The 17,213-nt window shown below is 39.9% G+C and overlaps 1 protein-coding gene across 1 annotated transcript in view; it reads left to right on the top strand.

Moving 5' to 3' along the window:
- LOC128658546 (dynein axonemal heavy chain 11-like) overlaps window positions 1–17,213 on the top strand; it is a 1,692,686-nt gene that overhangs the window by 1,185,744 nt on the left and 489,729 nt on the right. The window contains 2 exon segments of the mRNA XM_053712841.1: window positions 1,929–2,168; window positions 8,142–8,303. Coding sequence (XP_053568816.1) covers window positions 1,929–2,168; window positions 8,142–8,303 — 402 coding nt within the window.

Raw genomic sequence — 17,213 nt, 5'->3', positions numbered from 1 at the left:
TAAGATGACTAAGGTGTAGACTATCCCTTTAATAGATTATTAGTGATGAATCGAAAATAATAATTAAAGGGACATGGAAGTCAAAATTAAACTTTAAGGTTTCATAAAGAGCGTAAAATAAAAAAATAAACAACTTTAAATTTACTTATTTTATAAACTGTAACTCTTTCTTTGTATCCTAAACAGATTTGTAGCTCCTTTCCACTTAGTGACCCAGGTTCAGGAACCTATAGAGTCTTGAGCACTATGAGCCCGATCACATATCCGGAGTCGCCCACAAAAGCCGGTGTCAGCTATTTGTTGTCGGATGTTGCGATCACATATATGCATACAAGTGTGGCGTGTATATTTCACCCATCAGCCCCTATTTTTACTCCCATAAACTAATACAGAACCAGCGTCGCAAGTCGGTATCACATATTCAGTGCATGGACTTATGCGGCGATAATTGAGAAATTTTACTCCATTTTCACCTCTCTACACACAGACAGGCGCAGCAAGCCTTGCGTTGAGTATATGAGCACCATAATGTCCTGGAAGTTTTAACAAAAACCTAACGCATGTGCAATATGTACCTCTCAACAGCCATCCCCCCCACTGCAATAACTAATAAATGTATTAACCCCTAATCTGCCAACACCCAAATCGCAAAGTTTCTAATTACACTATTAACCCCTAATCCACCACCCACATCGCAAAGTACATAATAAAGTTATTAACCCCTAATCCGCCACCCACCCAAAACGCAAAGTATCTAATTACACTATTAACCCCTAAATTGCCAATCTCCCACAATGCAATCTACCTAATTAACCTATTAACCCCAATTACATAAAATAAAAAATACTATTTTACTAATAAATTAATTAAAAATACCAAAATGAAAAATCCTAATTTAAAATTAAAATAAAAAATTGGATGTTTTACAATGTTTTATATGTTTTAATAAATTGCATATTTTATAGCCCTTGGGAGAGTTTTTGCCTGCCAGTATAAAAGCAGGTGTGCGCAGTGATTGCGCTTACTATAGCTCCACCTCATGTGAGTAGGATACCTTTAAGTCACTGATAAATCACAGTATAACACTATATATTTCCTTCTTTTTTCCATTTGAGGTTATTTCAAGATCATCGGATTTGATGGCACTACCTAATTAGACATATCCGTTTTTTCATTTTATATATTCAGATCTTTGGAATATGTGTATATATGTTGGTAAAATTACGCCAACAGACTTGCTCGACAAACCTTCTATTTATAAAAAGAGCAATATCTGTAAAGCACAATAAAACAAGGTATGCCTGTATATATAAAATTATATATATATATATATATATATATATATATATATATATATATATATATATATATATATATATATATATAATTTTTAACTTTTGTATTTTTTTACTTTCGAATGGTAGACTACTAATTTGCTCTTATCTGCTTATGTGTAATAACTGTATTTCCCACATGGAAAAGAAAATAAGTATTCTCTAATGATGGTGAACTTTTTGTAGAAGGGTGTTACAAACTTTTAAATGTTTTGCTATTCATACTAATACATTATACTTGTCATATTTGGTGTAAGGTCATATAATCTTGAGGGGAGGTGGTGGCTGCTCCTCTCTAAAATGTCTGAGCCTATTTTCCGTCCCGATCCAGCCCTGGAGACCTCTGTCTGAATCATGAAGCTTTTGACTTCCAAGTCCCTTTACATTATATTCTTAATAAATATAGTCTTATTTACCTAAAATGATCACAAACGTTTTTATTAGTATTGAAATTGAAATTATTGGGTATATAACATATAGCTAGCTAAATTTGAGGTATAATTTGACAATCAATTAATTGTTCTAGTTGCCATAAATAAAGCGAGGAACTAGGCTGCAAACAGAATATGTAACTTTATCCATTTTGTTTTTCAGAGGCATTTCTCTGTGTTTGCTGTGCATTTTCCTGGACAAGATGCGCTAAATATGATTTACAGCAGAATTATAAGTACACATTTCCAACATGGTGGATTTAGTTACAGTGTGGTTAAATCCATATCTAACCTTATACAAGCCACCGTTTGCCTACATCACAAAATGACTCAGAACTTTTTGCCTACTGCCATAAGATTCCATTATATTTTTAATTTGCGAGATTTAACGCACATATTTCAGGTAAAATTTAGTAGAAATGAATTACATTTTTATGGTTTAATGGTAGAAATGTTATTTTTAATATCACATAAGAAAAATAAGCTGTGTTCTAAACTAAAAAATATATCTCCTTCCAACTATGGTATAAATTAATTTGAATTATGTGCAATAGTTATCAATTAGTCCAATGTTTAAAAAAAAATTATACTACTGATATACTAAATGTTTATATTTTTAGCAAAAATCCTTTGCTGTGTTTATTTTGCTTTCCCATAATTTTTACTCTGAAGACTGTGGGCTTTTCAGTTATGAGAACTGAATGTGCATACCGCAGACCTCACAGCCCTAACCCTGCCACATATCTAACCTAACTGGCCTAAGCAGAGGTGGGAAGAGAAAATACCACAATATAATGATATTTAGGTAACACGTCCAGATTGGCTTCTCCAAATATGGCATGGGGGGGGGGGGGTTGCCGCTTAAAGAAATGAGCAAACAATGTGTTAATTTACTGAGGCCTAGATTTAGAGTTTTGTCGGTAAGGACCCGCGTAGCTAACGCCGGCTTTTTTCTGGCCGCACCATAAAAATAACTCTGGTATTGAGAGTCCACATAAAGGCTGCGTTAGGCTCCAAAAAAGGAGCGTAGAGCATTTTTAACGCAGCTTCAACTCTCGATACCAGAGTTGCTTACGCAAGTGGCCAGCCTCAAAAACGTGCTCGTGCACGATTCCCCCATAGAAAGCAATGGGGCTGTTTGAGCTGAAAAAAAACCTAACACCTGCAAAAAAGCCGCGTTCAGCTCCTAACGCAGCCCTATTGTTTGCTATGCGGAAACACTTCCTACGTCTGCACCTAACACTCTAACATGTACCCCGAGTCTAAACACCCCTAACCTTAAACTTATTAACCCCTAATCTGCCGCCCCCGCTATCACTGACACCTGCATATTATTATTAACCCCTAATCTGCCGCTCCGTAAACCGCTGCTACTTACATTATCCTTATGTACCCCTAATCTGCTGCCCTAACATCGCCGACCCCTATATTATATTTATTAACCCCTAATCTGCCCCCCACAACGTCGCCTCCACCTGCCTACACTTATTAACCCCTAATCTGCCGAGCGGACCTGAGCGCTACTATAATAAAGTTATTAACCCCTAATCCGCCTCACTAACCCTATAATAAATAGTATTAACCCCTAATCTGCCCTCCCTAACATCGCCGACACCTAACTTCAATTATTAACCCCTAATCTGCCGACCGGAGCTCACCGCTATTCTAATAAATGTATTAACCCCTAAAGCTAAGTCTAACCCTAACACTAACACCCCCCTAAATTAAATATAATTTTAATCTAACGAAATTAATTAACTCTTATTAAATAAATTATTCCTATTTAAAGCTAAATACTTACCTGTAAAATAAATCCTAATATAGCTACAATATAAATTATAATTACATTGTAGATATTTTAGGATTAATATTTATTTTACAGGCAACTTTGTAATTATTTTAACCAGGTACAATAGCTATTAAATAGTTAAGAACTATTTAATAGTTACCTAGTTAAAATAATTACAAAATTACCTGTAAAATAAATCCTAACCTAAGTTACAATTAAACATAACACTATACTATCATTAAATTAATTAAATAAAATACCTACAATTACCTACAATTAAACCTAACACTACACTATCAATACATTAATTAAATACAATATCTACAAATAACTACAATGAAATAAACTAACTAAAGTACAAAAAATAAAAAAGAACTAAGTTACAAAAAATAAATAAATATCTACAAACATAAGAAAAATATTACAACAATTTTAAACTAATTACACCTACTCTAAGCCCCCTAATAAAACAACAAAGCCCCCCAAAATAAAAAATGCCCTACCCTATTCTAAATTACTAAAGTTAAAAGCTCTTTTACCTTACCAGCCCTGAACAGGGCCCTTTGCGGGGCATGCCCCAAGAAGTTCAGCTCTTTTGCCTGTAAAAAAAACATACAATACCCCCCCCAACATTACAACCCACCACCCACATACCCCTAATCTAACCCAAACCCCCCTTAAATAAACCTAACACTAAGCCCCTGAAGATCTTCCTACCTTATCTTCACCATACCAGGTTCACCGATCGGTCCAGAAGAGCTCCTCCGATGTCCTGATCCAAGCCCAAGCGGGGGGCTGAAGATGTCCATGATCCGGTAGAAGTCTTCATCCAAGCGGGGCAGAAGAGATCTTCCATCCGATTGAAGTCTTCATCCAGGCGGCATCTTCTATCGACATCCATCTGGAGCGGAGCGGCAGCATCCTGAAGACCTCCGACGCGGAACATCCATCCTGGCCGACGACTGAACGACGAATGACGGTTCCTTTAAATGACGTCATCTAAGATGGCGTCCCTCGAATTCCGATTGGCTGATAGGATTCTATCAGCCAATCGGAATTAAGGTAGGAATATTCTGATTGGCTGATGGAATCAGCCAATCAGAATCAAGTTCAATCCGATTGGCTGATCCAATCAGCCAATCAGATTGAGCTTGCATTCTATTGGCTGTTCCGATCAGCCAATAGAATGCGAGCTGAATCTGATTGGCTGATTCCATCAGCCAATCAGAATATTCCTACCTTAATTCCGATTGGCTGATAGAATCCTATCAGCCAATCGGAATTCGAGGGACGCCATCTTGGATGACATCATTTAAAGGAACCGTCATTCGTCGTTCAGTCGTCGGCCAGGATGGATGTTCCGCGTCCGAGGTCTTCAGGATGCTGTCGCTCCGCTCCAGATGGATGTCGATAGAAGATGCCGCCTGGATGAAGACTTCAATCGGATGGAAGACCTCTTCTGCCCCGCTTGGATGAAGACTTCTACCGGATCATGGACATCTTCAGCCCCCAGCTTGGGCTTGGATCAGGACATCGGAGGAGCTCTTCAGGACGGATCGGTGAACCTGGTATGGTGAAGATAAGGTAGGAAGATCTTCAGGGGCTTAGTGTTAGGTTTATTTAAGGGGGATTTGGGTTAGATTAGGGGTATGTGGGTGGTGGGTTGTAATGTTGGGGGGGGTATTGTATGTTTTTTTTACAGGCAAAAGAGCTGAACTTCTTGGGGCATGCCCCGCAAAGGGCCCTGTTCAGGGCTGGTAAGGTAAAAGAGCTTTTAACTTTAGTAATTTAGAATAGGGTAGGGCATTTTTTATTTTGGGGGGCTTTGTTGTTTTATTAGGGGGCTTAGAGTAGGTGTAATTAGTTTAAAATTGTTGTAATATTTTTCTTATGTTTGTAGATATTTTTATATTTTTTGTAACTTAGTTCTTTTTTATTTTTTGTACTTTAGTTAGTTTATTTCATTGTAGTTATTTGTAGATATTGTATTTAATTAATGTATTGATAGTGTAGTGTTAGGTTTAATTGTAGGTAATTGTAGGTATTTTATTTAATTAATTTAATGATTGTGTAGTGTTAGGTTTAATTGTAACTTAGGTTAGGATTTATTTTACAGGTAATTTTGTAATTATTTTAACTAGGTAACTATTAAATAGTTCTTAACTATTTAATAGCTATTGTACCTGGTTAAAATAATTACAAAGTTGCCTGTAAAATAAATATTAATCCTAAAATAGCTACAATGTAATTATAATTTATATTGTAGCTATATTAGGATTTATTTTACAGGTAAGTATTTAGCTTTAAAAAGGAATAATTTATTTAATAAGAGTTAATTAATTTCGTTAGATTAAAATTATATTTAATTTAGGGGGGTGTTAGTGTTAGGGTTAGACTTAGCTTTAGGGGTTAATACATTTATTAGAATAGCGGTGAGCTCCGGTCGGCAGATTAGGGGTTAATAATTGAAGTTAGGTGTCGGCGATGTTAGGGAGGGCAGATTAGGGGTTAATACTATTTATTATAGGGTTAGTGAGGCGGATTAGGGGTTAATAACTTTATTATAGTAGCGCTCAGGTCCGCTCTGCAGATTAGGGGTTAATAAGTGTAGGCAGGTGGAGGCGACATTGTGGGGGGCAGATTAGGGGTTAATAAATATAATATAGGGGTTGGCTGTGTTGGGGCAGCAGATTAGGGGTACATAAGGATAACGTAGGTGGCGGCGCTTTGCGGTCTGCAGATTAGGGGTTAATAAGTGTAGGTAGCTGGCAGCGACGTTGTGGGGGGCAGGTTAGGGGTTAATAAATATAATATAGGGGTCGGCGGTGTTAGGGGCAGCAGATTAGGGGTACATAAGGATAACGTAGTTGGCGGTCGGCAGATTAGGGGTTAAAAAAATTTAATCGATGTGGGGGGACCTCGGTTTAGGGGTACATAGGTAGTTTATGGGTGTTAGTGTACTTTAGAGTACAGTAGTTAAGAGCTTTATAAACCGGCGTTAGCCCAGAAAGCTCTTAACTACTGACTTTTTTCCTGCGGCTGGAGTTTTGTCGTTAGAATTCTAACGCTCACTTCAGCCACGACTCTAAATACCGGAGTTAGAAAAATCCCATTGAAAAGATAGGATACGCAATTTACGTAAGGGGATCTGCGGTATGGAAAAGTTGCGGCTGAAAAGTGAGCGTTAGACCCTTTTTTTGAGTGACTCCAAATACCAGAGTTAGCCTAAAACCAGCGTTAGGAGCCTCTAACGCTGGTTTTCACGGCTAACGCCAAACTCCAAATCTAGGCCTGAGAAAACAGCTTGCATGCTAATTTATGGCAATACTACTAAAAGTATTGCAATTAAAAGGTGTTCATGTCCATTTAATACCTACTTTATATTATTGCAGTATGACTGAATACCATTTTGTGGGAAATACACATTTCAAGCAATGCAGATGTCTCTTTATTTTGTAAGATTAGTATCTTGCATGTGTAAAACATTTCACAAGAGAGCAAGAAAATGCATTGCATTAGACTTTTTCCATATTGGGAGCAGGTTGTGTTTTGAGAAATGGGCGAAAACTTAATTTGATTATAGCCTAAAAAAAAGGCTTAAGAAGGTACTGGAAGCTGTTAATATGTTTGGAAAACACCTACTAAAATTATTTTCTGCTCTAAAACGTTTTATATCTCCTTAATTCTGTAAAAAAAAACATTAAATATGCAATTAGAAATGTTCTTACTTTTTTGATATTCACAAAGAAAGCTTTGCAAATTACTTGCACTTATACAGTATTAATGTAAAATAATGTGAAAAAATTGCCCTCTGGGATACCAGTTAAGACACTTGTTATATTTGCTTTGCAACTCTTAAAATTAAAGCAACAGTTGTAGCTGAAGGCAAATGAGGAAATTACAAACAGTTCTGCACAATTTAAAATAATGGTTTAATAGGGTCTTACATGCTAATTAGTTTTAATTGGCCTTCTAGTACAGAAGCAGAGTAGAAGATTAAATACAACAGTAAGAAATTGTGCAGTAAATTGTTTACCACAGTCTGTGCATGACCGGCTTTTTATATACATATATTGGGCAATGTCCAATACACCTTGTTGACTGCAGACAAGAAATTTTGGTGAAGTCTTTAAGGCCTCTTTTTAAGGACCATGGGAATTGTCTAACTCTTTCGCTATAGAGAAATAGGTGTGTTGTTCTGGAAATAAACATTGATGTTTAACAGCCATGTCCAACCAAAAGTCTGTTCAGCACATTGTGTCTTCAATACATTTTATGGCAACTTATTTCTCCAAACAAATATTACACAATATACAGTCTGAAACTGGAAGTATTTTTCAGTAAATTGGCCTTTTAAAAGCACTATTCCTTGTCAAGCAGAAAATTGCTAGAGATAAGAGATTACTTGTGTATTGGTATCTCTACAATATCACAGGTATATCACTTCGTAAGGCTATGGACGGATTCGAGCTTGTGCAAGCCAAAACAATGAAATAAATCTTAGTCATGTCATAAACCTACCAAGAGTGAGCTTGCATGTATGGACTGATCTACGTAAATTTAACTAACTCTCATATTCTCTATCAGGGATTGCTACTTGCTTCTCCTGAATGTGTTCGGTACTACAGTGACATGGTCCATTTATGGCTGCATGAATCATCAAGAGTTTACTCCGATAAACTCATGGAAGAAAAAGACATTGAGCATTTTAAAAAAGTTCTCATTGATACAGCTAAAAGATATTTTGAGGTAAAAAAAACAACTACTAAAATATGTATACGTAAATATTCATTGTGCACCTGGAGCTTAAGTTTTCTTTAAAAAGATGGACAATACTTAATTCAGTGCAGTTCATTTTTAGAAAACTCTTCTCAGTACATGTCCAAGGCAATTAGGTTTGACATGCTGCCTTCCATAGAAAAACAGGATGATGGGCGGATGGATGGGGGGAAATAGGCAAGGCTGTAATTAGACCACAGATTAGGCCCCTGGCCCTGTCGCCATCCACACCAGACATCAGGTCACATCCCAAGGCTTTGCAGTTGCTTTGTCAATCACATGCCTACATGAGATTGAAGATCAGACCCTTGGGCCTCAGTCCCTTTGCCGGTCACATCCTCACATAAGATCAAAACCATGCAGCCCATCTCTAAGCCAGCTACCCAAATCAGACCTCAATTATATGCCTGGATCTGCAGTGTCTCTGTTAACCACATACAAGTAAGATCAGATCAGCCCCTGAGTCCTCCATCAGGCCCAAACTCACATCCCATCAGACGATTGGCACTGCAGACTCTTTCACTCACTTCATCAAAACACATAACAATTCCCTAGCAGTAAGGCCTTTCTCAGGGACAGGTGACCTGGCTGCTACACAGAGCACCAGGGCCACTACAGGTGCACATAACATTGTATAGAGCTAGAACCAGAGTTGTTGGAAATGCAGAGGATGCAGTGCCTGGCAAACAGAGGATGCAGTGCCTGTAAATGCTTTTCACTGTAGAAAATGTACACTGCCTGTCCCACCACTCCCTCAGCATTTCCTGTCCTCAGGTCTGGCTCTTGTAAGATTGAATACCTTAGAATGTTGGGGTTTTTTTGTTTTTTTTTTGGGGTGGGGGGCAGGTGTTTGGGTGCATTTTGAATTTTTTCCCTGGGAGTCAGGTTCTTTAGAAACTGCCATGTATATATCAGCCTGTTAATATCCTATACTGCTTATTTCAAGTACCAGGCAAGGGGCATGTATGTGTAGTTGAAATGAAAGAAGGAGAACTGCTAGGTCTGGCTGCTGCTGTTGTCTGCCAGGTGGAAATGTGACAAGTGGCATTTTAATGCACAACATGATGAACATAAGCACTGAAACCCTTAGCAGACCCTTAAGTACCACCTCCAGTACTGTGCAGAAAAAAATCTAAGACAACAATTGTTTTTTATCTTAAGCTAATTTAAATACTCAGCTACCTGTACGATACCAGACATCTACCAATTTAAAAATAATCCTCTTCATTTTGTGCAACTTAGATTTTCAAAATGCTGCAAACTGCTTAAATAATCTATTTCATTTGCAATCTTTGCAGGTAACATAATTTGCTTTAGGTGGTCTAATGAGCTTGTGGCAAGCACACATTTTACACAAAAACAGGTGTTTAACATCTTTTGAAGGCAGCATGAGATTTCTATTTACATTGTTTTAATTACTATTATCTCTACGTCCCTCTCCCGCCTCCAAGACTTCTCAGGAGCTGCTCCTGTCCTCTGGAACTCTCTACCCCGATCCATCAGACTTTCTCTCTCCAACCTCATATAGCCTCCTTTTCAGCCTAACCAAAATAAATCTTGAACTGCCTTGACTCATTGCTGCAACTACAATCCATGTGACAAGCTGCCCCAAACCTCATGTCTCTGCAACCTCAACCTGTAGACTGTGAGCTCATCACAGCAGGGCCCTCTTCCTCCTGTATTAGATATCTTTTGTCTGTTATGTATTTTGTATCTTATCACAAGTCTTTGTCATTGTATACCCTTATATCTGTACCCAGCTCTACAGATTTTCGCTACGATAACAAATAAATAATAATAATATTTTGCATTATTGAACATATCCATCCAATAACTATTTAATCCATCTGTGTTCAAAGCATAGGGTTAAGTTATTGTAGCAGTGAGGGTGTAAATTACAGCCACCTTGTCTCTGTAGGTCCTGATTTATTATTTAGGCATCCATGCAGCAAGCTGAAATAACAGCAGCAATGCTAAGGAGCAGGGGGACTGACACATACTCTTAAGTTATTAATTGTTCCTATTTAGCTAGGAAATTGCTGCTCCTTCACAGATTACTTTTATAAGCAGCCTGTGATGTCGGCTGCTCTTATATAAAACTAGGGATTGTAGAAAAACTGCTAGCTGTGTGGTGAGTGCAAATTACGTACGTACTGAAAACCTGCTAGCAAGAGTGCAAAAACAGGAATCTTTATTCTCATTTTTAAGTCATTTAACATCAAAATATTTAATACATGTCAACTGCACATTTTATATATACATTATTCTTTATCAAAATATTGAAATTTAAATTTACCACAGATTTTAAACAGATTTGGCCCAGATTACAAGTGACCCACTAAATAATTTTTTTGCTTGCATGCTAACTGCGGTCAAAGTAAAAATGTACTACACATGATTGTAAAAGCTTTTCTGGGATCCCCTTTTTTTCAGAAATAGCAGTCATACATGGCTTTACCATTGATTTTTGGTAATTAGAATGCCCCTAATTGCAGCTGTGCACCACACTTCTATTATTCACGGCCGTGAAGGGGTTAATCAAGTAGCTTGTATGGTTAATTTTAGCTGTAGGGTAGAGATTACCCCCCCACCGGGCACCGCCCACCTCTGATCTCTACCTGATCCCTCCCAAACAGCTCCAGTATGCAGTTTACTTTTTTATTATTATTATTAATTTATATATATATATATATATATATAAAATATATATTTATATGTAGTGTAGTTATCCTCCTCCGCCCTTCCACCTCCATGTTCCCCCCCAAATAGCTCTCTATTATTATTATCATTTATTTGTATAGCGCCGCCAAATTCTGTAGCGCTGGGTACAATGATAGGGGTATACAATGACAAGAATTTGTGATATAATACAAAACATAACAAAACTAAACAAATCTAGTACAGGAGGAAGAGGGCCCTGCTCCAAAGAGCGCACAGTCTACAGGTTTAGGGGGCAGAGACATAAGGTTGGGGTAGTTGTCACATCAGTTGTAGTTGCAGCAGTGAGTCAGGCAGTTCATGTATTAGTTTGGTTTGGATGAGGGATGGAGGAGAGATGGTAAGCTTCTCTGAATAGGTGGGTTTTCAAGGAGCGTCTGTCAGGGTGTCAGGAATCAGACTGAGACGAGAAGTGCAAAAATAATCACACCTTTATTAATAACAAAGAAATAATAAAACGAGCCGAGTCAGGAGCCAAAGCGAGTAGTCAGACGAGCCGAGTCAGGAGCCAAAGCGAGTAGTCAGATGAGCCGAGTCAGGAACCAGGAGGGACGTCAGACAGACGGGTAATACACAGTAACTCACAAAATAGGTCTGAGACAACGCAAGGGCAAAGCATAATGAACAGAGGCCCTTTAAATAATAAGTGATGACATCACAATTCTGAGACTGCAACCTGTCTCACACGGATGATGTACAACAGTCTGGCCATAAAAGGGCATGCAGTAAATGAGCAGCATCACACACTCTGCACCAGATTCAGCAAGAAAAGGTAAGCAAAATGGCTGCCAGCAGCACATGGCAAACAAAGCAGGGAAAAAACCCTGACAGTACCCTCCCCTCAATGACCCCTCCCCCGCGGGAGGACAAAAGGCTTATTGGGAAAACGGGCATGAAAGGCACGGAGAAGGGCGGGAGCATGAACATCAGAGGAGGGAACCCATGAACGCTCCTCAGGACCATAGCCCCTCCAGTGAACCAAATACTGTACACGGCCCCTGGACATATGAGTGTCAATAATGCTGCTGACCTCATATTCTTCATGGTTGTTAACAGAGATAGGACGGGAACCAGGCAACACAGTGGTAAACTGATTACAAACCAATGGTTTCAAGAGGGAGACATGAAAACATTGGAGATGTGCATTGCAGGAGGAAGGTCAAGAGTGTAAGCCACAGGATTGACCCGTCGGAGTATTCAAAAAGGACCAACATAACGAGGAGCCAGTTTATTGGAAGGCACACGAAGGTTCATGTTTTGAGAGGACAGCCAAACCCTCTCACCAACCTGGTAGGAAGGTGTGGGCAGATGCCTAAGATCAGCCTGGAACTTTTGGCGCTGCATAGAATGATGAAGGCAATCCTTAATCTTCACCCATGTGGAACGGAGTTGCCGGAGATACTCCTCCAAAGCCAGAATACCCTGAGACATGAATGAATTGGGCAACAAGGATGGTTGAAACCCATAATTCACCATGAATGGGGATAACTGTGAGGAAGCATTAATAGCACTATTACGAGCGAACTCTGCCCAAGGTAACAGTTCAGACCAATTATTGTGGTGCTCTGAGACATAGAAATGGAGGAACTGTTCCAGAGCTTTATTAGACCGTTCCGCAGCCCCATTGGATTGAGGGTGATATGCAAAGGAGAAGGAAAGCTGGATCCCCATTTGAGCACAAAAGGAATGCCAAAATCTGTAGACAAACTGGCTACCCGGGTCCGACACTATCTCCTTGGGTAACCCATGTAAACGGAAGACCTCCCAGGCAAACATTGAAGCAAGCTCCTGACCGGTAGGCAGCTTCTTCAAGGGAATGCAATGTGACATTTTAGAAAAATGGTCAAACACCATTAGGATAACAGTATTGCCATTGGAAACAGGGAGCTCGACAATGAAGTCCATGGAAAGGTGTCCAAGGACGCTCACCATTAGCAATAGGTTGAAGAAGACCCACAGGAAGACGTCGAAGAGTCTTATTCTGTGCACAAACTGAGCAGGAGGCAACATACGCAGCAACATCAGAACAAAGACCTGGCCACCAGAATTGTCGAGTGACAGACCAAATAATTTGGTTCTTGCCCGGGGGACCTGCAGCTTTAGTATAGTGGTAAGTGTGCAATAGTTTAGTTTGAAGATTCTCAGGAACAAAGCACTTACCACTAGGTTTCTCGGGAGATGCATTGGTTTGTGCAGCCAGGATCTCCTCCCCCAAGGGAGAAGTCAAATTAGTATGTATGGTAGCCAAAATATGATCAGGAGGTATAACTGGAGTAGGTACAGACTCCTCCTTGGACAAAGGCGAAAATTGTTGAGAGAGGACATCAGCCCCAACATTCTTACTACTAGGCAGTTAGGAGACCACATAATTAAACCGAGACAAAAATAGCGCCCATCTGGCCTGTCGGGGCGACAAACGTTTTGCTTCGGATAGATAAGTTAAATTCTTGTGGTCAGTAAGAATGAGCACTAGTACGCTAGTACCCTCGAGAAGATGCCTCCATTCCTTGAGTGCAAAAATGATGGCCAGTAATTCCCTGTCGCCAATTTCATAATTGCACTCCACTGGAGACAATTTCTTAGAGAAGAAACTGCACGGATGCTAGGAACTGTCAGGCGTAGGACGTTGAGACAAGAGGGCACCTACTCCAGTCTCAGACGCATTGACCTCAAGAACAAAAGGCAGGACAGGGTTAGGATGAGCCAGTACTGGAGCAGCAGCAAAGGCAGTCTTAAGACTATCAAAGGCCTTAATGGCAGTAGGTGACCAATGGAGTGGATGATTCTCTTTACGGGTCATGTCAGTGATAGGTTTGATCAAGGAAGAAAAGTTTTTAATAAACTTTCTATAGTAATTGGCAAAGCCCAAAAAAACGCTGAATAGACTGAAGACCAACTGGGCGAGGCCACTGCAGAACTGCAGACAACTTGTCAGGATCCATGGATAACCCTGCAACGGAGATCACATAACCTAGGAAGGTTACTTGAGTCTGATGGAATTCACATTTTTCGAGTTTACAAAACAGGCCATTCTCACGTAGTCTCTGAAGTACCCGTGTGACATCAGAACGATGAGCCTCAAGTGTGGGTGAGTGTATGAGGATGTCTTCTAAGTACACCACAACACACTGTTGCAACAAATCTTGTAGGACATCATTAATAAATTCCTGAAAAACAGCAGGAGCATTACATAGGCCAAAGGGCATAACAAGATATTCATAATGCCCTCTCCTGATGTTAAATGCTGTTTTCCCTTCGTGGCCCTCCTTAATTCTAATTAGATTGTATGTTCCTCTCAATCAAGTTTAGAAAAGACCGTAGCTCCCTTGAGGTGGTCAAAGAGTTCCGTAATGAGCGGAATAGGGTAAGCATTCTTATTAGTAAGACAACTAAGACCGCTATAATCGATGCATGGTCTTAACTCATCACCCTTTTTCTTCACAAAGAAGAAGCCAGTCCTGAGGAGGAATGTCTCCGGGTTGCAGGTCTATGGCACAATCGTAAGACCAGCGAGGAAGCAACGTACCAGCACGAATCTTTTCAAAAACATCTAGGAACTCTCGATACTCCTCTGGCAACTGAGATACCGAAGAAGTGCACAAGACTTTGACTGGTTTCCGAAGACAAGTGGAAATACATTGCGGAGACCATGACAAAATTACGGACCTGCGCCAGTCGAGACTGGGATTGGGCTTTTGGAGCCAGGGATAACCCAGAACAACCGGAAAATGTGGAGAGTTAATCACCTGGTACTGGAGGGTTTCAAAATGGAGAGCCCCAACAGCCATGGATAACGGAGTGGTTTTGTGAGTGACAAGTGCGGGCTGAAGGGGCCTGCCATCAATGGCCTCAATAGCAAGCGGAATGGACCGAGGCAATACAGGAATGGTACAAAAGTGATACAAAAGCACTGTCAATGAAATAGCCCACAGCACCGGAGTCAACAAAAGCCTGGGTGACTATGGAGGAGTCCACCCAGGAAAGGACAACCGTGACCAAAGGTTTCTCCTTTAGCGGTTCCGGGGACAAGGATAAACCACCCAAGGTCTGCCCCCGACAGGACCTTAAGTGCGAGTGTTTCCCGGCAGTGTAGGACAAGACTTAAAAAGGTGGCCCTGTAACCCACAATAGAGGCAGAGCCCATACCTCCTCCTAAAGGCCCTCTCCACCACGGAGAGATGCGTGAATCCCAACTGCATCGGGTCAGCAGTACCTGGTGACTCAGGACCAGGAGGCATGGGAGGAGAGGGAGGCAGGGGTGGGAATGAACACTTAGGAGACAACGGAACAGGAGGCTTCCGCAAACGCTCCTTGAAAGAGGGCCTCTCTCTGAGTCTGATGTCAATTAGGATAAAAAAAGACACCAATGCCTCAAGATCCTCTGGTAAATCTCTGGCAGCAACTTCGTCTTTAATCGCATCAGAGAGCCCATGAAAGAAGGCAGCAACAAGGGCTTCATTGTTCCAACCTACCTCTGTGGCAAGCGTATGGAACTCAATGGCATACTGAGCAACAGATCTCGTACCTTGCTGAATGGACATGAGTCATTTAACAGCAGAGGAGGAGTGAGTCGGAACATCAAATACCCTTCGAAAGGAGGCCACAAATTCAGGGTAATTTGAAATCACAGGGTTTTTTTTTTTTTTTTTTTTTTTTAATAATATTTTTTATTGAGGCATAAAGAAAATACAATTGAAAGCATAATTTGCTTCAGGAACAAAATAATAACCATAGTCAAGGAAAATAAAGAATACACAATATCATGACCGCTATGTACTGTATACATAAGTGAGTACATCATAATCATAACAGTCAAGCAGCAAGTCGCAGAGATTAGACTATAAACAAATATAACAAATGCTAGATAACTGAGCCCCATTTTTTTTTGTATAGAGAGGTTCCCCTCATAATTGCATAAAGTGTAACCCATATTACCCCAGTTAAACTCTAGCAGCCTCTCTTGGACTGCTGAAACTATAGAGAGGAAGATATCTGGGGGCATGTAGGGGAAAACTACCCACAGGGAAAAGCAAAATAATAAATAGGCCACTCTTGGACCTAAGGAGCGAAGTAACATAATATCTTATCAACCATATGGATTATAAATTAACTATAAGAACAGAATGAATATTTAACCGTGACAGCATTCTTAACATTATCTCAATTAATTTTATAAGCCTTTCTAGACCTGTATTGAGGTGCCTATTCCCGCCTTATGCTAGGGCAAATAAGTTGAGATGGAGTCTAAGGATTGGCTATCAAGGAATAACCTTTTAAAACCTCAATTAATACTTCCAGGTTGCTCCAAAATAAACTAGGATATAGATAACACAAGTGATAAGCTCTGTGTTAGGGGGTAGGCAATCCAATCTAGTATTAAGGTGCCATTTGATTGCTCATCTTAGACTATAAGACTCTAGGGGGGAACTAAAATACCGGTCTCACCACAATTATGTGGCCTGGAGCCATCTAATGCCCCAGTTAGAGTAAATTAGGCAGGTGTATGTCAAAATATAAATGTAGACCCTTATGGCTTGAAAAATAACCTATATGACTAATGGTGGGGAGTTATATAATTTTTATGATAGTAATGCAGTGGTAATCTTCTATGGGACATAAGCTAACAATATGAATTAATACTTCCCTTGTAATATAGGATAGGTACCTAGAAGAGTTATGACACCTAGGTATGTATCAGCCAATGCTTATCTTTGCATCTTATAATTAGGCAGACCGTAATGGCATAAATATATGAATTGTATACGATCTCATCCCAAAATGATTTGTACAGTTTCACATCTGCAGGTCTGGGCATCACACAAAACCCCACATACAACCTCACCTATTGTCACACATTGTCCATAGCCCTACAAACTAGTAAAACACAATTGGAAGATAGCTGATGTGAGAGTCATATATATGGTAAAATAAAAGGGGTATTAGTGTAGCAAGCATCTTGGAGTTAACACTGTACACAATGTCCCGGTAAAAAGTCTCAGCCGTAGTTCCGTGAGCCAGAACTGTGGGGCAGTTACCTCAGATCTATGTACCGGGATCTGATCGCCCCTGTCTCCGGCTTGGGCCTCCCGGATCAAAAAGTTGGCACCGGTTACCTTCTGGGTCAATAAAAACCAAGTCTCTGTCAGCCGATTTCATGCTGCG

Source organism: Bombina bombina, chromosome 1 (assembly GCF_027579735.1).
Source record: "Bombina bombina isolate aBomBom1 chromosome 1, aBomBom1.pri, whole genome shotgun sequence".
Lineage (NCBI taxonomy): Eukaryota > Metazoa > Chordata > Amphibia > Anura > Bombinatoridae > Bombina > Bombina bombina.
The sequence above is the reverse complement of the archived record's forward strand: the minus strand, read 5'-3'. Positions and strand labels throughout refer to the sequence as shown.